Source organism: Malania oleifera, chromosome 7 (genome assembly GCF_029873635.1).
Source record: "Malania oleifera isolate guangnan ecotype guangnan chromosome 7, ASM2987363v1, whole genome shotgun sequence".
NCBI lineage: Eukaryota > Viridiplantae > Streptophyta > Magnoliopsida > Santalales > Ximeniaceae > Malania > Malania oleifera.
The window spans coordinates 8942779-8969285 of NC_080423.1; the positions used below are offsets into that span (position 1 = coordinate 8942779).

A 26507-nucleotide genomic window follows, 5' to 3' on the forward strand; every position below is an offset into this window, starting at 1 on the left:
CTTTAAAATAAAATTTTAACTGCACAATTACTGTCTTAATGAACCAATATATTTAGAATAAAAATAAATGAGCTTATAAGCCACTAGCCGCCATCATAGAATTTATTAAATACAAATTTTTATTTTTTATTTTATTTACAACACGATAACAAACGTTAGGGTTTAGCCAAAAGCTTTAATCATATTAATACAATTTATAAATTTCATAAATTATTGGGTCAAATATAATAATGTAATTATTCAATAAATGACACATTCATATATCTACTACCTTGTGTAATTATATTTTATGTCATAGATAAGTACAACATTTATAATTATTACATGAAAAAAAATAAATGCTTTTAAATTCATTAACTGTATCCAATTCACATATTAGTGTCTTAATGCAACTCACTATGCATAATGATTTTAAATTCATTAATTAAATGCTCATAATTCTTATGTTCATGTACTAATGTTTTTTTTTTTTTGTTGATATCGTCAAGTTTCCTGGCTTATGCACCAGACTAATCCCACGCCTACACCAGCTGTGCCCATAACCAACATGTTTCATGTACTAATGTTTATAATTTGGAATTAATTTTTCTTTTAATTTCACAACTAATTTTGTACTGTTGGCTCTTTTGACCCTTTGTGTGGTTCATTAATAAAGATATTAATTGAGCTTACTGCATTTCTTTAATAATCATAGGTCTAATTTTTCTATGTGTACAGTATTAATTATTTTGAGTATCTACATAAATAATATATAGCTTTCCTTGGTATATTAATTAAGGAATTTTACATAATTTATAAAAAAAAAAAAAACACATATGCTGCATTTGAGAGCACATATTTTGGGGCTTAGATTTAGATTTGAGTGGATTTAAACAAATTTTCATATAATTTTATATTACATCTTATCGAAATCCAGGGTCTCTCCAAACATAAGAATAATGTACACGGCTTGAAGCATATATATATATATATATATATATATATATATATATATATATATGTATTTTATGCTTTGAGGGAATTATTAATCACAAAAAAAAAGAAAAACATCTTTAGTCGCCCAATTAGCAATTAAGTTTACATTTTTTTAGGCAAAGTAACCTTTCTGAATACTAAGGGTGGCAAAACGGGTCGATACCCGACGGGTGACTCGTGACTCGTCCATTTAAACCGGGTTTTGGTTTAATACAAGTTGACCCGTTCATAAACAGGTCAACCCATACCTGACTCGTTTATTAAACGGGTTAGGCGAGTTTGGGTTAGGTTACCCGTTTAAAATTAAAATTGAGTATTTTTTTTAAAAAAAAAATATGTCATTTTATATGAAATGTTTAAACACTTTTAAAATAAATAAATTATATTTTTCAAACGGGTGACCCGTTTATTAAATGGGTGGATTTGAATTTACATAGTAGTCACCCGTTGATAAAAGTGTCAACCCGAATCTGAACTTGTTTAATCCCAACCCGTTTATGACTCACCCGAACTCGGCCTGTTAACCCGTTTTGTCACCCCTACTAAATACTCTTTTAAGTTATATTTGATTTATGAAATATCTATTCTAAAAATATAATATAATATAATATAATATTATAAAAGATATATAAAAATTGAAAATTTAGGAAAAACATCACATTTTTGCAAAAGCCTGTGTAATTATATCCAATATAAAATTTGTTTTATCATGACACCACAACTGTTTTTTTTCATAAAATATCAAGATATTATCATTGTTTTATTCTTAACAATAAAAACTATACCAACTAAATGTAACTTTTACTTATCTTGTAATAATGTCACACTAATAATTAAAATAAAGATAGGAGAGCATATATGTTTACATGAAATTATGCTTTCTCTCGATTTTTCATTCAATTATAAAGCGTACAATTTATAAACTTTTCATTTGACTTCTTGTGTGCAATTGATAAAGGAAAATTATTAAGTGCAACTACCAAAGAATAATTAATTTTAGTTCTTGTAAAACTTATTTCATATTCAATAAAAAATTATTCTTCTTGAGGATATTCCAATGATTTAAGTTTGAGACTCTATACTAAGGAAGTGTTTGTTTGATTTGAATAATCTCTTAATAGAGTTTACGTCACAACTGATTAACTAATTATGTAAACCAGTTAAACATCGAAGCATTTGGTAATAGTTTTGAATTTTCTTCAAAATTTTCTAGTAAAAACAAATATATAAATTTGTCTAATTCAAATACAGGTTCTCTTTTTCAATTGTATTTCTTAAAAAAAAATGAAAACAACCAAAAATTCAGTATTCAAGTAATTAAAATTAAAATAATAAATTTTGTTTTTATATAAAATCATATTTGAACTGGGTGTTCAATAGTTAATACTTATTTTTAACAAACTTCCCCCCACACTCTTAGAGTTGAATTTTGAAAAAGTGAGAAGGGATATAATCATAGGAGAAATTATGCAGGAGACCTCCCCCTCCATGTGCTCATGTTCCTGTTTCCTTAATTATAACTTACTGAAAATGGGTTCCTCTATGATATTAATGAATGTAGGACCAATTTGTCACATTTTTAATATTAAGGAAATAGACACACGAACACGTATAGGGAAAAGGTCTCCTGTATAATTTCTCTAGTCATACGGGATGTGAGATGTCCATTTCTCATTTTGTAGTCCTGATCAATTGTGGGCATTAAATAAATTAGCAAAAATAGTATGATTATTACGGTATTTTTTTTTTTTTTAGTATTGATCACATAAACTAATAAAGAATGCATTAAAAAAGGAATTTTTATTAATATGCATGAATATATTTGAAGACACAATTTTGTGATGGTGATGAAAAATTAAGAACAAGCATAAGATACAATAATTCATTTTGAAAAGTTGTCTTTTGCTTTTAGAACTTCAATTCCCAACTTTTAGAAAATCTCCAAAAATTTAAAAGTATTTGACTTTTACACTTTTCAAAATGTTAAAGTGTTCCACCAAACACGTCTACTATAACTTTTTTTCCATCAAAAAAGGAAAATTCTTCTATGCAATAGAAAAGATGAACAACTCTACCTTGGGCCCATCTACTACCAAACTTACCTTCTACCAATTGAATAATTAATAAAGTCAACCCTCTTGTCATCTAAGATTAAGTAGGACAATTATTTGGTCATGTAAAAGAGAGAGTTTATAAATGATTTAGCATTAAATAGCTTCGACAAAAACACCAATCTAATGTACTATTAAAATATTGAATGAGTTTAGAAAATATATACTCAAATATGTTGATAAAGATTGCATGCAAATATTTGAAACTATTCTTTGCGGATGATTCAATTCATGATGGTTGGATGAATCGAAGATTTTTTAAAGGTTAAAATTCAGCAATATTCTTTGAGATTTTTAACTTTGACACTCCATCCCGTGTGTTTTGAAAAACTATCAAGAAAATCAATTGAAATTTAAATTTATTGACAAAAAATAAAGATGCTACTAACTGACATTCATAAAGGAGAAATTGAAGATGATATAATGCATAGAATTTGAGCAAGTTGGGTAAAATGGAGAAGTGTTTCAAGTGTGCTTTGTGATAGTAGAATACCCTTAAAATTAAATGGAAGTTTTATATGTTAACTATAAGACCAGTTATGTTATATGAATTAGAATGTTGGGCGACGAAGAAATAAAATATCCAAAAAGTAAAAGTTGCCGAGATGAGGATGCTTAGATGGATGCGTGATATAACACTAAAGATTAATTAAGGAATGAACATATTCGTTGTAAGTTAGGTGCAACTCTTATAAAAGATAAGATGAGACGCGACTCAAATGGTATGGACACTTGCAACGTAGGTCACATAATACGTCAATGAGGAAGAGTTAGTTAATCATTGTAGAGGATAGTAGAAGGAGTATGAGTAAACCTAAAATAATTTAGAATGAGATAGTAAAGATTTAATAGTCCCAAATCTGTCAAAAGAAATGGTCAATGATTGCATAAATTGACAGAAAATTATTTTTATAACCAACCCCACCTAGTGAGACTTAAGACTTGGTTTTGTTGTTATTCAATTGTGATAAAAAAATTATTTGAAAATGACATTAATTTAATAAATTAAGTTAGAAATTTTGTTCAATTAAGTAGAATATGTTTTCAAAATTAAATTTAAGACTTGTAAGCAAATTGAACACCTAGTTTTCAGTTTGACCAATCTAATTGACCTGATTGGTTCAGATCAACCAATTGAGATAAACATAAAAATATGATTTAATTATTATTTTAAAATTTTAAAATATATGAAAAATAAATACTATTAATAATTCAAAAAAAAAAGTTAATTATATTGTTCCAAAATAATTTTTATATTCAATTTTAATGCAAATTAAATGACTAAATATATTTTTAAAATAAAGTACAATTTAAAAATCTACTTGAATTAGCTAGTTCGTTGACCTGTAATTCTCTTTCTAGGTCTAGTTGAATCACACATTTAATAGTATAAGAACTTAGATAAACTTAGAAAAATGGGTGAATTAGCTCGATCAAAGGCCCAATCAATCAATATAAATTTGAATTTTTTTTATATATTTATCATTTACATTCCGCAAAGAAAAGATCTAACATCCAAATTTATAATTTTAATTTTATAAAGTATGAATTTAAAAGTTTTAGTTTATATTTTTTTAACACTATTTTAATAGGCTATTTAAATTTGAAAATATTGAACTATGTTTTATTTATTTCATAAAGTACATGCAATAAATATTTTTTAGTATTATAATTACTAGTATTTTTTATGATTTAAGAGTTATTTTTATTTTTCATACATATTTTGAATTTTTTAAAATAATAACAGAATTATTTTGTCACGTTGATGTTAATTGATTTATCCAAAAAAATTGAAGTAGAATAAACTGTTCAATTCGAGAATCGAAATAATGTTATTTAGCCATAAAATATTATATAGTTAACCCATGGACAAGTATGCCGTATAATCAAGTTTGTGATGCCAAGGTCAACCGCATTTAATGTGTATGTTAACCCTTTAATATTTAATTTTCAACTAACAGAGTCAAGTTGCCAAAATACTCTCATAGAGTTATTTTTAATACACAAAACTTATATTTTTAAAATTAAAATAAAAAGCTAATAAAAATTATATGAGAGTATTAACTTAGCAAGAAATTATTCACAAAAAAACTAGATCCATTTCACCAAACGTTAAATAAAATATGAATAAAAACTCATAATAAATGTCAATATTTATTTTATATTATACAACAACAATAAAACTAAACCTTAAATCCTATTAGGTGGGGTCAGTTATATGAATTTTTTTTTGCCAATTTATGCAATCATAGATTATTTCTTTTAATAGATTTAGGGATATTAAATCTTTACTCACTATCTCCTCCCAAATTATTTTAAGTTTGTCCCTACCCTTTCTACTGTCTCCCACAGTAATTAACTCACTTTTCTTCATTGGTACACTATGGGACATACGTTACAAGTATCTATACCATCAAAATCATCTCTCCCTTATCTTATCCTCTATAGGAGTTACACCTAACTTACTATAAATTTTTCTTCCTTTAATTTATCTTTCAATGTTATACTATCATCCATCCAAGCACTCTCATCTCAGCAACTTTTACTTTTTGGATATTATATTTCTTCATTACCCAACATTTTGATCCATAAAGCATAGCTATCTTATACTTACCCTATAAACTTTTCTTTCAATTTTAAGAGTATTCTACGATCACAGAGCACACTTTAAATACTTCTCCATTTTACCCAACCTCTTTAACTCTATGCATTACATCATAAACTTTGAACTCTAAATCATGATTATTGTATTCTTTCAAAATAAACATTTTATGAACTAAAGATAACCTTACTATATTTATTTATTTTTTTCAATTAAACCTTTTATTTTCACAAAAACCACTTGACTTCTACTCCTATTTGTTAGTATATATCTCAAACCATTTAGACTTGACACACGAGAATAAATTCAAAGTTTAGATTTGAATTTGTATGAATTTAAACAAAACATAATATAAAATTGTATTGAATTTCTTTTAAATTTAAGGTCTGAAGTCCATGCTCTCAAGTATTATCTGATTATTCTTTCAAATCTAATGCTTTGAATTATGTTTCTTTGTCCATTCAGACTGCGTTCTCTCTCGTTGCTCACAAGAGTGTATAATAATTTTCCCTTACCATGCATGCCGGTTTCACCTTTGTCACTCCAAACCTACACATGATGGCATCTTCAAATTCAACTCATTTAAAAATGCCCCAAAGCAAAAGGAGCAGTGCTGCCATAGTAAAAGCCCTCCGCAGTGGACAAATCAAGATAGAAACTAAAGCTGTTAGATAAACCAAAAGCCTGTGAAATTCCAATTGACTGCTTCACTTCAGCATTGTCCAGTGGTGGGGGAAAAAACAGGAGGAAAAAAGATGGAAGGGAAAGTGCCTGCCGACTGTAACACATTCTGAAAGTTGAGGTGAAGGGAGATGAATATCGAGTAGAATGAATATGAAGAAAAATTCCCTTTAAACTTTCTGTGTGAGAAAGAATGTAATGAATTGTCCCTGTTCTGTATTTCCCAAAAAGGCAAGTTGAAAAACAAAACTTATTGGTTGCCCCTCTAAAACAAACCCCCTACCTAGGCTTCCCCTCCACAATCATCCTCCATCATTTGAGGATTAAATGAGTACCTTCATTCTACTTTGAGAACTATCTTCATGAACTCGTACACAAAATAGCTAATGGCAGCTGATGGTAACACCTGCAGGAGCAAAACATAATTAGAAAACATTGGTTTTTGTTCATCTTGATGGCTGTGTAAAATCATCATCACGAAAACATCAACAAGAAAAATAAGAAAGCACCATAGATAAGTATTTCTAAGAATTGGAAAAGTACCTTTACATGTTCACTGCAACCAAATCAGTTATTTCAAAGTTCATAATTTAATCATTTCACCTGATTTAGTGATGCAAAATCATGGATAAATACTACAAGATGGCAAACTTGCCCTACTTCCCAAGTGATGCATAAGATGTGCCAGTTTGGGATAGCTTCCAACTATAAACAATGTTATACTGTAAAAATGTAAAGTTAATTTTATGCTAGCATTTGCTTGCTTGATCTGAAGGGGTGCTTAGGCACAACAGTAAGGTTGTCGTTGTGTGACCTGAAGATCACGGGTTCAAGGCGTGGAAACAGCCTCTTGAAAAAATGCAAGGAAAAACTACATATTATAGATCCATTGTGGTCCGTCCCTTCCCCAGATCCTGCATACTCGAGAGCTTTGTGTACCGGGCTGCCCTTTTTTTTTTATTTGGTAACTTGGTCGGTAACTGCCACTGTTGAAGTTGAAATTGATTTTGAACCTAAAAGTGCATTTGGATGTAGCTAGTTAATGGTTTTTAGATCAATAACAACTTCCCAACTGTTATATAAGCATTCATACAGTGAAGTAACATTTAATTGCGCATGTGCTCATGACTTATGGACTGAGTTCAAGGGGTGAACAAAAGATCAGATTGGTTTCACCAATAGATCTCTTAAAATTATTGTTGCACTCTTCATCCAATATCGAAGGGGTCACAGGTTCGAGGCATGGAAACAGCCTCTTGCAAAAATGCAAGGTGAGGCCACATACTATAGGCCCATTGTAGTCCGCCCCTTCTCTAGACCCCGCATACGGAGAGCTTTGTGCACCAGGCCTGCCTTTTTTTTTTCAAGTGCCTGGATGATAATCAATTGGGCACATGATGCAGTAGATGCCATAAGCCCAATGGACACAGTCGATTACTGATGTTTCCAGCTAGCATATTGGGCAAAATTGTGAAGGATCATAATATAATTCTTGATGTTGGTGACACATTTTGAATTGGATGACTTTCTGTACCTTGGGTTGGCACTTGGCATCCCCTTGATGCCCAACTAATAAAAGTTTCCTTTATCGATTGAAAAAATAATAATAATAATAATCCCTCTTTTAACGTTATATCATTCATCCACCTTAGAATTTTCATGTAAGCAATTTATATTTTTTGAATATGTTGTTTCTTAGTTGCGCAACATTTAGTCTTACAACCGTCTTACAAAACTTTCCTTTTAATTTTAAGGTCATTCTACGATCACACAATATGCTCAAAGCACTTCTACATTTTACCCATCTTGTAGTGGTGCTATTAATTTCTTGACCATCAAGTTTAATCTTTTCTCCAATATTCCTCCTACTATGATTGAAATTACATTTCATATGTTCTGACTCATTTTTACTTAAACTAAAACCTCTAAATCCTAAAGGTTCTCTCCATATTCTAAAACTTAGGCTCTAATCCACATCTAATTTCATTAACCAAGACAAAATCATCTATAAAGAACATACACCATGGAACCTCATTTCGGATACTCCTAGTAAGTTCATCCCTTACCAATGCAAAAAGATAACAGCTCAAAGCAGATTTTTTTTTTATATATACCTATTATGATTGGAAGTGCTCAAGACTCTCCACTAGTAGTCTTAACGCTAGTCATTACTCTATCTTATATATCCTCAATGAAATTAGTATACCTATTACATACTCATTTTTCCTCCTAAAACTCAACATAGCACTTCCCTAGGTACTACATAACCTATCACAGTATTTTTCTAAGGCAGTAAAAACCATACGCAAGTCCCTCTTCTTTTTTTTTTTCCCTAAAATTTTCCATTAATCTTCTTAAAAGACTTATAACTTCTATAGTCAATCTCTTATACATAAAACCAAATTACTTTTCTAAGACCCTTGCTTCTAACCTTAGTCTTTGTTCAATTATCATTTCTCACAATTTCGTTATATGATTCGTAAGTTTAATTCCACCATAGTTATTACAATTTTGAATATCTCCTTTATTTTTGTATATAGGTATTAAAGTGTTTTTCCTCCATTCATCTGACATTTTCTAATATTTATACAACAATAACAAGTCTTAAGTTCCACTAAGTGGAATTGGATGCATGAATCTTTTTTCACCAATTCACCCAATCCAAGGTGTTTTCCTCTATTAGATTAAGAGCTATTAAATCCTTCCTCACTACCTCATTCCAAGTTATTTTAGGCCTACTCCTACCCCTTTTCATGCCAAAAACAATAACTAACTCACTCCTCCTCACCAGTGCTCTATTAAGTCTGCATTTCATTTTCTAAGATTTATAATTGTGTTAAATAAATTAGTCAACTATATAATTACATTATCACCTAGGCATTTCCAATCTTCAATTGAATTGTTGTCAAGTCCTATAGCTTTCCATTTTTCATTTTTTCAATGCAAACTTAAGTTCATTAAATCTAATTTTGAGAATAAATTTCACATTTTTAGCTTTCTCCTCATTTGTCAATTTTAAATTTAAGCCTTCTACTTGGTTTTCATTAAATAGTTTACTAAAGTAACTTCAACATCTTTCTTTTATGTCTTCTTCTTTAATCAACAAACTATCATCCTTGATTTTTATACATTTACATTCCCTAAATCCTTGCCTTTTCTTTCTCTACCTCGAGCAAGTTTAAATATGTCCCTTTCCCCTTCTTTTATTTAATAAAGTATATAAATTATTATATGCTCTATGTTCAGCTTCATAACAACATTTTTTGCATATATTCTTGCCTCTTTATACTTTTCTATGTTTTTCTATGTTTCTATATTTGTGCCACATTTTATACCAAATCTTTTTTGTCTTTACAAATTTTTGGACATCTTGATCTCACCACCAACTTTCTTTACTAGCCGGGAATCTTTATTTGGATTCACCTAAAATCTCTTTCGCTATCTTTTTAATAGAGCTATCTATCCTACTCCAAAAGAGTGTTTGCATCCATACTATCTCCTAATGTCCAATTAATCATTTTATTTTTAAATTTTATTATATTTTATCCCTTTAGGTTCCACCACCTAGTTCTCTTGCATTGATTAATGTTAACTTTTCTCTTCCATTTTTTACATATTACAATCCTTACATGATAAACAAGATAACTTACAATCCTTACATGATGAAGGATCTACCCTCCTAGTTAAGAAAGAAATCTATTTGAATTTTATATTGTTCACTCTTTAAGGTTATTAAGCATTATTCTCTCTTCTTAAAGCACGTATTCATTGCAACAAGATCATATGATATAGCGAAATTTAAGATCATATCACTAAATTCATTTTTATCTCCATATCCATGTCCTTTATGTATCCTTTCATAACCTTTATTGTCCCTAATCCATGTCCTAAAAATTTCAGCCATCATATATTTAAAAAAATAATTTCACACATCAATTAACCAAAATAACTGGAGCAATATGGTCTCAAAATTTCAGCCATTATTTTATATTATAATCACATAATAATATTGCTTTCATTTTTTATTGATTTACACTTTTATTATTGTGGTAATTTATTATTGTAAACATAATTATAGTGTAATAAACCATATCATAGGGCATTAAAGTCAACCCTAGCCAAAATAGTAGGAGCAATTTAGTCCAAAGGATACCCATAGGAATTAGATTCCCCTGAAACTTACCTATAGGGAGCACAGGAATGGGATTCTCACGTTTTGTGGAATCCTCATTCCAAAAGGAATCCAAGAATATTGTCATATATCACATTCTAGGCCCAAAACAAACATGGGAATAGAATGCCATCACATTCTCAAGGACACACAAAGAAGCTAGCCAAACGCCCCCCCTTTTAAGGGAAATATGCATATCCAACTTTCCTCGAAGTTTAAAATGTGACACTTTTAACTCCCCTTGATTTTCCCAGGCTATCTCAACTAATAGGATTAATGTTGGTGGTATAGTCCAAAATTTAACATTAACTTATACTCTAATGAGTGGTTAATAAGGTTTAGAATACAATATGCAAATTGAATGGTTAGACATAACCAAACCACGCCTTTAATTTGGTGGATTTAGTTAACCACTAAACATCCACTAAAATGGTGAATAAAGATCTTACTTCAGATGCAGGTCATGTGGTAGACAATAATGAACAAAAATAAAAATACAAGCCTTTCCTTGTCAGAGATACTCGGGTCAGGAAGCTGTTTTACAAGTATGGTTGACTGCATAGAAGTAACTAAATGATGCATTTTAATCTTTCATTTAGTGAAAACTTGCATGCTTAAAATCAGTAAATAGAACTCAAACTAGTGGCATTGGCATGAATATGGCACCTTAGCACCAAAAAGACATTGCCGCAGTGGGCCACCATTTTTCATGTCACATTAAGTATATTAAGTGTTCCAAAAGTCCTAGTTCCGTTATTTTAACCACTTGACCTAATCAATTCAGAAACAACAAAAAATGTTGACAATAACGATCAATGTTTAAAATTATCTAATAACACTGAGTTCCTACGGATTTAATGGACTAGCAGGTGCCTATTAGGTGATTGGTCCATATCATTTGTTGACAAGATGTTGGGACAATTAAACAGAAAATGAGCATAAAAAAAGTTACAAAATGAAGTATAAAAATAATTTCAGAAAAAAGGAAAACAAATTGGCCATTCTATATTACAAAAAGTCGAATGAGACCCGCATGTACCTTTTCCATTATTTTATTAGCAGCACTGTCAATAAAAGGGGGTGGTACTCCTGTAACACTAGAACACTCGAGAGTGCAAATGTGTCCATTTTGACTTGAGGGGTCAAAGGTAACAGAAGCCAATGTCAAGAGGTCAACAGTCCTTTCCCCCTCCTTTTCACATGTCTAATTATTCATACAAATGTAAGAATAAAGAGCACCAGATCCAATGTACCTATGTCAAGTCTTTTTCTCACTATTCCAACCTCAGCAGCAAGAAAACCTAATAAAATCAAGAGAGCTCTTTATGGGAAGGGAAAAATGAAAATACCAACTACCATAGCATGGAGCGGGAAACAGGAATTAGGAGGCTAGTGAACCTTGTCAGGGAAGTTGTTATGGAGATCTACCACTGAAGAAAATAGTTTAAGGTGTAGGTTTACAGGGTAACAGACTAATAGGAAGGAAATATGGCAGAGAGGCAGGGAACTGGCCTTATCACATAGTAGGGCTGTGAATTATTTAGCTAGACAGGGCCATGGTGAATTATTATGAGTAGTAAAAACAAAAGAATTATTGAGACCGCATTGTTATGTCATTTCTGGAGTATTTGGAAGGAGTAAAATGCTAGAGATCTGTAGGGAAGGATGGATTCAAAGAAAAATTAAAGATACCTTTTTGTTTATCACACTAGTTCAACATCACATCTTCTTTTTGTTGATCACATTGATTCGACATCATTTTTTACGCCTTTTATATACAGATTTACTAATTAAAAAAGGAAATAAAAAATGACCTTACCACCAAATTTTGATTTTCACTGCATTCATCTGTCATGATTTCATTTTCAGCACTTAAAAACATAACAATAATGTAATTCATTTATTCAGAAAAGCAGCATCAACATACCTGTAATAAGCTGGGAATTAATCCTGCATAGAGAGCGGGAACACCTCCTTGCTCAACTATTTTCACACAAGTTGCCAATGCACTCATCTTTGTTGCCCGAACTTGCATTTGAAGCTGTCTCCTCACAACTTCAAATGGATAAGTGGCAGCCTCTGAACAGGCACCAGCAATTGCACCATACAGGAGAGTTCTAATGGGACCCAACTCTAGTTGTTCCAAAGCATTCAATTCCTGGTCTCCTTGTTTCATGCGTTGAATTCTTTTCCTTCCTTCCGGGGAATGAAGATAAGCAGATTTCAATATATCATAGACACCATAGAAAACTGCACCTGAAGGTGCCATGCTTATAATCGAGGGTCCTAGGCCCCTGTAAAGTGAAAGGAACCCTTCAGTTTGAATCGTGTGGCGGAAAGCACCGATTACGCCACCCAAGGCTTCTCCTCCAGGTGCTACTATCTTTGTTCTGATCTGAAAACATTTACATTCGGAATGTGGCTTAGAAATGATATTTATTAAAAAAATCCATCAAATATAACGCACTCCAGATAATTTGCTTTTATGTCTCTTCAGATAAGTTTGATAAAATGGAATCCAGCTTGACAGTTACCATGCAATTCAAGATGAAACATTACTCGCTACCGACAAGCTTAGGATTTTGGATCAGTCATACTCGTACATCGTGGCATTAGGAAGGCCTACTAAGTTCAACAAATGAACAAAAAATGTGTGTATCTATGCATACTTGCAGCTTAACTGGCTTAGTAAAAACATTCAGAGAAAAAATGAGATGGAGAATAAGACAGTGAGCCAAGTAACAGGTCCAATACCAATGCTATTCAGAATTCAACAACCCAAAACCATGTTTGACCTATGTCCATAACCCAAGAAAAATATGCAGGAACTGACTCCAGAAAGAAAAAAATGGTCACAGAAAACGGTCAAGGGTCCCACAATTATCAACAGGGTTGCATCAGCAGAAAATCCTATTCTGCATAATAAGCATAATGCTGCACTTTAGGTCACAGAAATTCTTAAGGGGAAAACTACTTCTAGTGCAGTCCTGAATTGCATCTCTTAAGCCTCAAACATATTGAGCAGTTTATCAAATTCCACATACTGTATCCACTGGTAAGCAGAGGAAGTAAGAAATAAGTTGAGCAGGGGAGCAGTATCCACTGAAGAAAAGTTAGATCACTGGAACATACATACAATCAAGAGAAATACCACATACAGTGTCCATTGGTAAGCAAAGCAAGGTAGCTGTAATCCCAGCTGCAGCACCAGCAACGAATCTTTCAAAATTTGTGGTTTCCTCATTCCCTGAAAATTTCATCAGGTGATTTCTGTATGTATCGTAAGCATAGAAATTAATAGCCTTGAATGGAGCTGTGCGAAGAATATTGATGAAATTTCCTTTCCAGAATCCTTTCAGTCCCTGAGTAGCTGCAATAGTCTGGATGAGCTCAAAAAGATTCTTCTGTTCCCCACGAACTATATATTCCAGCTTCAGTCTCTCAAGGGGAGCAACAAAAGTTCTGATACAAATCCATTTGTGCAGAGAAGTTATGAAACAAAGGAGTGTAAATGCAGTGGAATTTTCTCTTTTTTTAAAAGGACAATAAAGCTATTAAGTAAGGCAAAAACACTGCAATCAAACAATACAATGTAGCACATATACAAAGATTACCTGATTGTAGATTGTTTATATAATAAAAAGAACAATTTCTTAGAGGAGATTTTTTAATAGGAATAAAGAAAATTTGTTGGAAAACACTTGTCATTGCCTTTCAGAAACAAAGCCAAATTTTTTTTCTTTAAAAAAAATGTAAGGATATATGTTGAGTTAACGAAATGCAAGAATTCTAACTCTTTCACAAAGTCATGTCTCAAGTATCATTTGAAAAAGCATGAATGATGCAGGGGCAGAGCAGAAAACCAGAGAACAAGAAGAGAAGAAATAAGAAGCAGCAGCAGAGAGGGAGTGCAAAGTTACAGAACAAAGAAGAGAAGGAAAGAAGAATAAGAGAAGGAGAAGAAGCAGCAGCAGAGGAAGATATAAGTTGCAGAACAGTGGGGGGAGGAAGAAGAGAAGAAGAAGATTGGAAGGAAAAGATGGGAGAATTGAAATGGAAGAAAGACATTGTGGTTGGGCTCTGATACCAAATGATGCAGGGGCAGCATCAAGGGTCTGCAGCCATAGAAGAAGTTAGAAGAGATTGAAGAGAGAAAGGAAGGGGAAGAGAGGAGATACCAGGGGAGGGAACTCACATTCAATTCCAATTCAAATTCATCATCAACTAGCTTACAACATGGTGTTCACACACTATTTATAAGAAAGCCTAAACACATAAAATTACACACATACCCCTAAAACTACATGAATTACAAACAAACCCATACTTTGCACAAATATTACAGACAAGCCCCTAAATACACATAATACTATCTCAATTAAACTAAACACGTAGTAAAATACTAATGAAACCCAACAATTATCAGTCCAATTCTTCTTAAGTAGTCTCCAACATAGATCTTCCCAAGGTCTTACTTCTTGTCCTACATCAGTGTGCTGTGTTCATAAGAGTAAGATACCAGTATAAGTTATCTTATTCTTTTCTAGGCATCAATGAGTAAATAGTAACCATAGTTATCAAATCATAAGATTCTCAATTCGAATTGTGCAATTAGACTCAATGTTCATCAATTCAAATCTCAATTTGAATCTAGTAAGCAAATTAAAAAAAAAAAAAAAAGCAAGAATTGATCCTAAATCTTATGATTCTACCCTCAATTCTAACTGTGCAATTAGATTCAATGTTCATCAATATGAATCTCAATTTTAATCTAGCAGGCAAATCAAAATAAGCAAGAATTGATTCCAAATCTTATGATTGTAGTACCAAATCTAATGATTCATGATTCGCATCTTCTAATTCAAGATTTGAATCTTACAATTCTGTTTTAGTGAGCATTCTCAACTGACCCAATTCCAACAAATCCCATCGGTTCCCAAATCCCCATCAAACCTAACTAATTAAAAGAAGTGAAAATTTCACTAAATATTACTGAAAAAAACCATAATTTTTTTTCCAAGGGTCTCTACAATTAAATAAACACAATCCTTCTACTTTTATCTTTCTTTTAAATTCTTTTTCCCTAAATTTTTTTTTAGAGAGCTTCACAATCCCATTAGTCTCCATCTGTTTGATTCTTCTAGAGAATTGTTTATTTAGAAGCTAGAAGGGTTTCGATAAGGAGACATCTTAATGTTTTGAAATTTCAAAGGTGAGCAACTATTACTTTCTTTTTGATAAATAATATACTTTTATCATACATGGATATATATATATGTATGTATATTAGTGTATATGATGTTCAACTTTCATCAATATATTTTATTTTTAATGCATCTTGTTTGTTTTCGATATATTCATGCATTCAATAGGTTTTCAGAATTTGAATCATCAAGATTTGAGTGCAACTGGACAATATGATGGTAACAGAAAAAATGCCTTAAGAAATGTGATCTGGCGAGAAAAGTTTTGGCATTAAATATAACGATAGGTCTGAAGGCCAAAGCATATGACAAACTCCAAAGGGGTTGCTTAGACCTACCATCAGAAAGATGATATAACAATTATTAGTCCATGTTAGTAAATTGAGACCAAAACTTCCCATATACAGATGTTATAATTTTGATATCTTCCTGAGGGCATGAAATGGGTATGAAAAAAGGATGCCTTAACTAGCATAGACACAACATATATTAAGCCCTTTGGCATACAACAACAATAAAAGGGCATGAAATGGGTATGAAAAAAGGATGACTTAATTAGCATAGACACAACATATATTAAGCCCTTTGGCATTAGCCCCACCAATTGGGGTCGGCTACATGAATCCTTTTTCGCTAATTCACCCAATTGGGAGTTTTTTCCTCCTTTAACTTAAGAGCTATTAAATCCTTCCTCACTACCTCATTCCAGGTTATTTTAGGTCTACCCCTACCCCTTTTAGTACCAAAAAAAATAACTCACTCACTCCTCCTCACAAAGTCCCAAGTGCACTACTAGGCCTACGTTTTAAATGCCCAAACCACCCAAGCCCCTCCCTTTTTTCTTTTTTTCTTTTTTCTTTTTTTTTTTTAACAAAAACCCCAAATTTATTAATAGCCCTTACTTATGGCAGAGGAATACCATGGTTACAAACATGCCATAAGGGATTTACAAATAAACTAACAAAACCAGCCCATGCAGCAAAACCAAAACAAGCCTATCAAAACCCATACCTTTAACCAACTAAACCAAACTAAATATGGCCAAATGTAATCAAAACAAACAAACACAAATAAAAACAAAAAACCTGCAAACTGATGTCAATTACCTACAAAATAAAAACCCGAGAAAAACATAGGAGAACCAAATGATGACAATTAAAAATGAAGGCTTGAAATACTCATCTTATCCATACGAATTAGACCTCTCATTTTACTCGGCATCACATCACCTACAAAATATTTCCTCGTGTTGACTCCCTCGCCTTGACGAGCCAAGTAATCTGTCACCTGATTACCTTCTCTAAATTGGTGTTTTATAAAGACCTGAAGTCCTTGTAGCTCTTACTCTAACAATTCTCAAAAGTCTCATAAGTACTAGAAAGAGCAAATTCCAAATGTGATCCATCCCACCAACAATTCCGAGTCGCTTTCAATAAAAATATTCTAATATCCCAACTCTTTACAGAGCCAAACACTACTAGTAAGAGCCTACAACTCCGCTCCATTATTAGTACCCAACTCAAATTTTTCAGAGAAAGCGACCTTAATATTACCTGATGAGTCGCTGATGATACCACCACCACCACCACAAGAACCCGGATTTCCTCTACAAGAGTCATCTATATTTATGTTCAACTAACCTACAGAAGGCTTTTCCCAGACTACTTTTTGTGGAGTTCTAACCTTCGGAGTTATCGTTTTCATTTGGAACTCTTCCAATAAATTCTTATCAATAGAAGGCAAAGAACCCTTCATGCTTTCTACAATTTTTGCCAACCAAAATCTCACCGATAACCATATTGCATTCCCCAACTCATACTTATCTTCCATGCGGGCTTTATCTTGTATATACCTAGTTTATTGCATATATGTTTGTTCCTTATTTATCTTTTAATATTATACCACTTATACCCACTTTAACATTCTCATTTCAGCAACTTTTATTTTTTTGTATATATTGTTTCTTAGTTGCTCAACATTATGCCATAAAGCGTGGCTGGCTTTTAGCTATCTTAAAAAATTTTCCTTTTAATTATAAAGGTATTCTACAATCACGCAACACACCTGATGCACTCCTCCATTTTACCCAATATTCTTTAATTCTATACATTACATCCTCTTCAATTTCCCCTTATGCTTGCATAATATATCTAAGATATTGAAATCTACTAGTACTATTAATTTCTTGATTATCAAGTTTAATATTCTCTCCAATACTCCCCCTGATTTTACTAAAGCTACATTCCATATATTTTGTCTTGTTCCTACCTTTCCTAAATCCTTTAGACTCCAAAACAACTTTCTAAAGTTCTAACTTAGATTCCACACTGCTCCTACTTCAATTAATCAAGACAATATCATCTACAAACAACATAAACCAAGGGATCTCGTTTTGGATACTCCTAGTGAGTTCATCAATCACTAAAGCAAAAAGATAAGGACTTAAGGGAAAACCTTAATGTATGCCTATTATGATTGGAAATTTTCTAGAATCCCCTCTCATAATCCTAACGATAGACATTACTCTATAATACATATTCTTAATGACCTCAATATATCTACTACAAACTCCCTTCTTTTCTTAAACCCACCAAAGAATTTCCCTAGAGATCAATAAACCATATGCAAGTTGCTATTCTTTTCCCTAAACTTTCCGTTGATCTTCTTAAAAGACAAATAGCTTCCGTTGTCGATCTCTCAAGCATAAAACCAAATTGACTCTGAAAGTCTCATTTCTAATCTTATTCTTTGTTCAATTATTTTTTCTCATCATTTCATCGTATGACTACAACAACGACAACGACAATGACAACAACAACAAGCCTTAAGTCCCACTAGACGGGGTCGGCTACATGAATCCTTTTCCACCAATTCACCCAATCTAAAGCATTTTCTTCTATTAGATTAAGGGCTATTAAATCTTTACTACCTCATTCCAAGTAATTTTAGTCCTACCCCTACCCCTTTTCATGCCAGAAACCATAACTAACTCACTCTTGCTCGCAGGTGCTCTACTAGGCCTACGTTTTAAATGCTCAAACCATCAAAGACACCCCTCCCTTATCTTGTTTTCTACTGGTGTTATGCCTAAATTTTTGCGTATATGTTCATTTCTTACTTTATCTTTTAATGTTAACCACTCATCCACCTCAGCATATGTATCTCAGCAACTTTCATTCTTTGCATATATTGTTTCTTAATTGTCTAGCATTCTAAACCATAAAGCATAGCTGGCCTAATAGCGGTCTTATAAAACTTTCCTTTTAATATTAAAGGTATTCTACGATCACACAACACACCTGGCGCACTTTTCCATTTTACCTAACCTGTCTTAATTCTATGTACTACATCTTCTTCAATTTTCCCTTCACCTTGCATAATAGATCTACGATATCTAAATCTATCAGTGCTATTAATTTCTTGATTATCAAGGTTAATCTTCTCTTTGTTGCTACTCCTTACATTACTGAAATTACATTTCATATATTTAGTCTTATTCCTACTTGTCCTAAACCCTTTAGACTCTAATGTGGCTCTCCTAAATTCTAGCTTAGAGTTCACTCTACTCCTACTATCATCAATCAACACAATATCATTTGCAAACAACATACACCAAGAGATCTCATCTTGGAAATTCCTAGTAATTTCATCAATTACTAGAATAAAAAGATAAGGACTTAAAGTCGAACCTTGATGAGCACCTATTGAGATTGGAAAATCTCTAGACTCTGCTTCTATGGTCTTGACACTAGTCACTACTCTATCATACTTATCCTTAATGACCTCTGTATATCTACTGCAAACTCCCTTCTTTTCTAATACCTACCAAAGCACTTCCCTAGGTACTTTATCATAAGCTTTCTCTAGATCAATAAAAATCATATGCAAGTCCTACTTCTTTTCCCTAAACTTAATGACTCATAATCTTAATTCCTCGATAGTTATTACAATTTTGAATATTGCCTTTATTTTTGTATAAAGGTATTCACATGCTTTCCCTTCATTCCTTTGACATTTTCTTGATTTTTATAATAGCGTTGAATAGATTAGTCAATCATGTACTTCCTTTATCTCCTAAACATTTCAAACTTCAATTTGTATGTTATATGGTCCTACAGACTTACCATTTTCATCTTTTTTAAAGTCATCTTAATTCAAGGACTCTTACTTTTGTGAATAGATCTCCTATTTTTACTTTTTTCCTCATTCGTCACTTCCAATCTCAAGCTTTCAATTTAGTCTTTCATTAAACAACTTATTAAAGCATCTCTTGCCACCTCTCTTTTATGTCTTCTTTGATTAAGACACTATCATTCTTAATCTTTATACATTTTATATTACATAAATCCTTACATTTTCTTTCTCTAACTCTAGCAAGCCATAAATATCTCATTCTCCTTTTTTTGTATCTAGTCTAGTATATAAAATATCATAAGTTATATGTTTAGCTTCACTAATAGCCTTTTTTTTACATTTTTTTCTTGCGTCTTTATACATTTCAAGATTTTCTATATTTCTACAACTTTGCCATGTTTTATATCATTCTCTTTTTGTCTTCACCACTTTTTAGACATCTTGATCACATCACCAACTTTCTTTACTACCCAAGTATCTTCATCTGGATTCACCTAAAACCTCTTTTGATATCTTTATGATAGAGTTAGCCATTCTATTTTACATAGTGTTCGCATCTACCTTATCCCCTATTGTCCAATCACTCGCTTTAATCATTTTATCTTTGATTTTACTATATTTTCTTCCTTCAAGTTCCACCACTAACTTTACGATCTTTACATGATGGACAATCCCCCTTCCTAATAAAGAAGAAATATATTGGCCTTTAGTTTGTCCATTCTTGAAAATTATTAAATGTCCTTCTCTTTCTAGTGCAGGTATTCAATATAATTAAATCGTAAGAGATGGAAAAATCAAAAATTATATTACCGGCCTCATTTTTATCTCCATATCTATGGCATCCATGTATCCTCTCATAACCTATATTGTTCATTCAAATCAGCTCCTATAAATGTCTTTTCAGATGTTGGTATCCTTTATATAATACTATTCATATCTTCCCAAAAATTTTTTTTTAAGGATTTCTACTACGCCTATTTGGGGAGCATACACACTAATGGGACTTACTATCTCTAGCTCTAGAGCTAATTGATTTTTATGGTCATATCTCCTATCCCCTATTCTTTTAACAACTACTGCATTATGTTTTAGGCCTTTGTCTACAATAATTCCCACCCTATCTTTATGTTTCTCTTTTCTAGTATACTAAAATTTAAATCTTGATTTCTCAATTTCTCTTTCTCCCCTACCCATTTCATCTCTTAAAGGCAATTATGCTAATTTTCCTTCTAATCATTTTATCCACCATCTCCATGTTTTTTGTCCATCAGTGTCCCTATATTGAGCCCTTTGGCATCCTGAATTATTTTTCTCTGCCTCAGGATTTTCCAAGTAATCAGCACCAGCAGTCCTTCATTGAAGACAAGTCAACTCACGCTAAGAGGAGCTAATTAAAGCCTCTTTGTCTCAACCAAAGAGAAGAGACCCAGGAATTGTTTTTTCATTGAGACATCCAAGCACCAGTGATTCTGCCGAAGACTATGCTGCAATCCTGCAAACATCTCTCACCTCAAAACAAATCAAAGCAAAGATATCTTTCCATTTTCTTCTAATCCACTACCACAACCCCACTCTATATGACCCTCTTCTTTTTCCTTGTTAGAGATCCATCCATTGTGTTATGAGTTATATTTAGCACCAATAAACCTCCCCCGCAGCTGGTCATTTTCAGTCATGTTATAGCTGGTCATTTTCAGTCATGTTATAGCTGGTCATTTTCAGTCATGTTATCTCCAAAACCATTTGCGAGGATGGACATTAATAACTGAAGGGTGGGTTTTAGCGTCCAAGCCCCAAATTTAAATCGGTTACTTGAACACCCTAAATTTTAACTAAATGGTATCTGAAGCTCTGTGCAAATAGCAGACAATGACTGCTCTAAGCAAAGCAGTTTGTTTCTGCTATTATATTTGCATAACGATCGTCACAGGTGATCAATCAACAAATTCCTACGAATAGGTCAACCAAAATAGGAAAGGCGGACTGAACTGAGCTCTTGCAGAAAAGTTTGCTCTCAGTCAATTTCCATCGACAGATGGAGCTTGGAGCAATTGACCAATTTGTCTGGAGAACTGCTCTGAACTGCCCATTGCAGTTACTGTTTACGTTCATATTTTCTATGGGATTGAGAAGTTTCTTAAGATTTCTCGAGTGTGAGAGACCCTTTGTTGTGAGTTCTTTTGATACTAAGATTAAGGGTGTAATTGAGCCGCTGATCTTCAGGACTTGAGAGAACTGTTTAATTGTGTCTCAGTTGTACTCTTCCTGTTGCACTCATAGATGTAGGCTTTACAGCCAAACCTTGCAAATTCTGCGCATATTCTCTCTTTCGTGTTCTTCATTATTTTTTTTAAGTCTTGCAGTCAACTAGGTATTAGTGTCAATCCATCAGTTTAAGTTCCATTTATTCTTGCACTTAACAAGGTATTAGCGTCAATCCATCGGTTTAAGTTTTGCACTGCAATATACTACAACAATAACACTGAACCAAGCTGGCTAGTGGGAACATGCAGGAATAACAGAAAACCAAATAAAAAACAAAGAACCCAAATGCAATTTTGGAGAGCTGTAGGTTTTCTATCAAATAAATCAATATTACAGACTAAACTTCTCAAAATTTGGTTTGTTACACAGTTGGATAAAGAATATCAGAATACAAACTGTAAAAACAAAGCTCCACGCTAAGAGAGGAGATAAACCTTGAGACCATGGCAGCGACAGCTCCAGCCCAGAGATGCTTGGTGGTGTTCAAAGCACCTGATTTGCGCACCTCAACCTTGTTATCCTTCTTTATCGCCTCTTCGTCCTCCTCCTCAAACACCACCGCCTGGTTCGAATCATTTTCCCCATTTCGTCCCACAACCTCTGCCGATGATTCCCCGCCAAGCCCATTCCTTCCCTTAATTGACAAACTCACCGACAAAAAGCAAACCCCACTTTTCTCTCTCCTCCTCGCCGACCAGGAACACAAACCACGAGCCGAAGAACTCTTCGATGCGATTAACGAAACGAATGAAGCAGGAACGGCGGGATCCAGGAATAACCCGGCGCCGAAGCCGAAGGGCGGGTTCGGGTCGAGAGGAAACGGGAGTTCACAGGAGTCGGAGGGCGAAATCAAGTGGGCGAGAAGGAGCTCCGGCCCGAGCATTGCAGAGGGAAGAAGAGAAAAGGAGGAGGAGATGAAGCAGGCTGGCAACAGGGAAGGGTTCGGGAAAGGGTGGTTGGGAGGCAATGGAGTTTCCACATGAGATTTATGGACGAAGGAGAAGAAGATGGTGACGGCGACGATGATGATGAAGCTTGAATGGTACGAGAGAATGGGAATACGATTCTACTAGTGGGGGAATCGAGAGCAACAACAGCAACTTGGGAGCTTCAGCTTTGCTTCCCTTGCTGCCGCCGCCGCTGAGTCGCCATCGACCATTCGCCCCAGGTGCTCCTCCGGTGTTTCTCAAATTTATAAATGAGATTTTGCTTTGGTCTCACCTTCCAAAATACTCCCAACTACTTCAAAATATCCTTCCATTTATGTAAAAATAATATTTAATTTATAATTAAAATTAAATCAAAATTTAAATTCACTAAAATCACAAATAAAATATTAAATTCTCCTCTTATATTTCGTTCCGTGCAGAATCGAAATTAAAATTATATTATAATATTTTGTACATAAAGACATAAAATTCGAAAATAAGTATAATTAATATAAAAAATTTATTCAATAATTTAATCTGAAAAAATGATACTGTAAATATGTAATTATTATATATTATTATTTTATTAAGTTATATAATACATATTTTTTAATAATAAAATCATTTTGATAATTATGTACTTTATTATACTTTGCATATTATATTTTATCATATTTTTATTATTATTTTTTAAACTATATTATTAATATTATATTCTATTTTATATTTTATAAGTATTATATTTTAATATATAATTATTTAAATTTAAATAAATATCTCATATACTATAACATTGTAACATAATTTATTATTAATAACATAAAAAATAACATAATAAAACAACCACCATGGCATTATATTTTATTACACAATAATATTATATATATATATATATATTGTATAATTATTAAAATTTACTATTATATACTTGTATTAATGATATTAATAATATTAATTTTAACTTATTAAGGTTATACATAATAATATAATAAATAATCATACCACAATTACATCATAGTATTTTATAATTTAATACTATTTTATTACTTTTATGTGTTATAATGTTATTATTTATAATAAAAATATTAGTAATAATGGTTCAAATTCTTTATATTATAATATATAATATTTTACTGTATATTTTATATTTAATGATGTCATAATATTAATATTATTTTTTATATTTATGTAATGTGCATCATATTATATTATATTATATGTTGACTTTCTAAGACCGATTTTTATTTTGATAATGACAAATCATAAGAATCTCATTCCTGCGCTTAGTTTTTAACAGATTTATTAATTCATAAAGCACAAATGGTCATTACAAAATGGAAACATGTGGGTCTTAAAGTTCAAATCACTCACCTTTTTACATGGCAAATTGAAGAGAAAAAAATTGATGACTTTAATTTCTCAGTTGTATTGTATTTAGTTTGAATTGTAAATGCATGTCTTACATGATCTAATTGGAAAACTCAATAATGACCATAGATTGATCATAAGAAATCAATTTTTCATGGAAAACCTTTGGCTTAAAAAAGTTATAACTTACACAAAAGGTTTAAAGTGATTTTGAAATAAATTGAAGGCCTACTAGGCTAAAAAACAAGGGATTCGTCGACTAATCAATCCAGTAGCCTTAATGAAAATCTGCTCAGGAATGGGATAGAATCGTCGACGAATGAGGCTGACTCGTCGACAAATGGTCTTTGGGTCATCGATGAATTTTTACAGTAGCTTAATCGAGTTTTCTGCCCACGTGACTCGTCGACAAAACAAGGTAACTTGTCAACGACTGCAGGTCACTCGTTGACGATTGAGTGCCACTCATTGACGATTCGTATCGTAGAACTGGCGCAAACAATAAAACAGTTAGTTTTCAAATGAAATTATTTTTAAATAAGCCAAACGGTCATTTAACGACTACTTGGGGTTTTTGCTTATAAATACTAAGCCCAAAACCCTTTAAATAACTTTTGCTAATATTTTCATACTATATCATATTTGGGCATTTTATACTCTCATTTTCTAAAATCAAAGAGCCTTGTTGCAAAAAGCTTAAATGTTTTTGTTAAAGATCACATGGCTCATCTTGGTGTATCCCTTTTTGGTGAGGGACAATCGTCAACACGCCCTCCAATCTTTTGTGGGGTTAACTACATATTTTGGAAACATAGAATGAGAATTTTTCTTGAAAGCTTAGATTGGAAGGTGCGGAGAGTTGTCTCCAAGGGAGATTATATACCTATAACAAACTATTGAAGGAAAGAGTGTTCCTAAGGCTGAAGATGATTTTACTGATGATGATATGAAATTAGTTCAAGTAAATGCTAGTGTCATGAATGTTTTATATTGTGCATTATATGCAAATGGATTTTATAGAATCATGGCATGTAAAACTGCTAAGGAGATTTGGGATAAACTAGAAATAACATATGAGGGAACTAAGGATGTAGAGACTCAAACCCGTATAAGCTAGGTTCGTCGACGAAGGGGTCACGTTCGTCGACAAAGTCCTTTAGATACTCGTCGACGAAATTCAGAGACTCGTCGACGAGCAAATACTGAGCAGGTCAGAAAATATCCGGACTGGGCTCGGCGAAGAAGGTATTGTAACGCCCCAACCTGGGTTTGTTAGGGAGCACAACATCTCTCCTCCTCCACTTGGACCAAACAATAGGGGGCGGGCCTTATTAAACTAATGACTAACCTCACAAACCAACACATGTCATTTTTAGTGTGTTTTGTCCTCACTCACACACTTCTTGAGAAAAATTCCCAGGTGGTCACCCATCCCAAGATTGCTCCAAGCCAAGTACGCTTAACTATGAAGTTCTTATGGGAAGGCTCCCGAAAAGAAAGGTGCACCTTGTTAATATGGGTAGTAACATCTAATCTTTTAAGTCTTTCATCCATGGGGTATCACATTCTCCTCCACTTATAGAATGCAACGTCCTCGTTGCGAACCCACATTTCCAAACCAAGGTGATGTGAATCTCATCACACTTCCAGCTAGGTGTTGGCTCTAATACCATTTGTACTGCCCCAACCTAGGTTTGCCAGGGAGCACTGTGTCTCTCCTCCTCCACTTGGCCCAGACAACAGGGGGCGGGTCTTATCAGACTAATGACTGACCCCACAAACCAACACATGTCTTTTCAGTGTGTTTTGTCCTCACTCATACACTTCCTGAGAAAACTTCCCAGGTGGTCACTCATCCCAAGATTGCTCCAAGCCAAGCACGCTTAATTATGGAGTTCTTATGGGAAGGCTCCCGAAAAGAAATGTGCACCTTGTTGATATGGGTAGTAACATCTAATCTTTTAAGTCTTTCATCCATGGGGTATCACATTCTCCCGCACTTATAGAACGCAATGTCCTCGTTGCGAACCCACATTTCCAAACCTAGGCGATGTGAATCTCATCACA

At 32.8% G+C, this 26507-nt stretch overlaps 1 protein-coding gene across 2 annotated transcripts; it reads right to left on the minus strand.

The window, feature by feature from the left end:
* Positions 1 to 6523: 6523 nt before the first annotated feature.
* LOC131159544 (probable mitochondrial adenine nucleotide transporter BTL3) lies at positions 6524 to 23402 on the minus strand. Of its 2 annotated transcripts, none has more exons than XM_058114556.1 (4): positions 22578 to 23402; positions 13699 to 14002; positions 12468 to 12935; positions 6524 to 6775 (listed from the first exon to the last, which is right to left on the minus strand). In XM_058114556.1, exons 1-4 carry the CDS (start codon positions 23024 to 23026, stop codon positions 6707 to 6709), a joined length of 1290 nt encoding a protein of 429 aa, XP_057970539.1. In that variant the 5' UTR covers positions 23027 to 23402; the 3' UTR covers positions 6524 to 6706. The 2 variants fall into 2 exon arrangements, with proteins under 2 accessions (XP_057970539.1, XP_057970538.1); XM_058114555.1 differs by lacking the exon at positions 6524 to 6775 and adding an exon at positions 6868 to 7382 and having other exon boundaries at positions 22578 to 23381.
* Positions 23403 to 26507: the final 3105 nt, after the last annotated feature.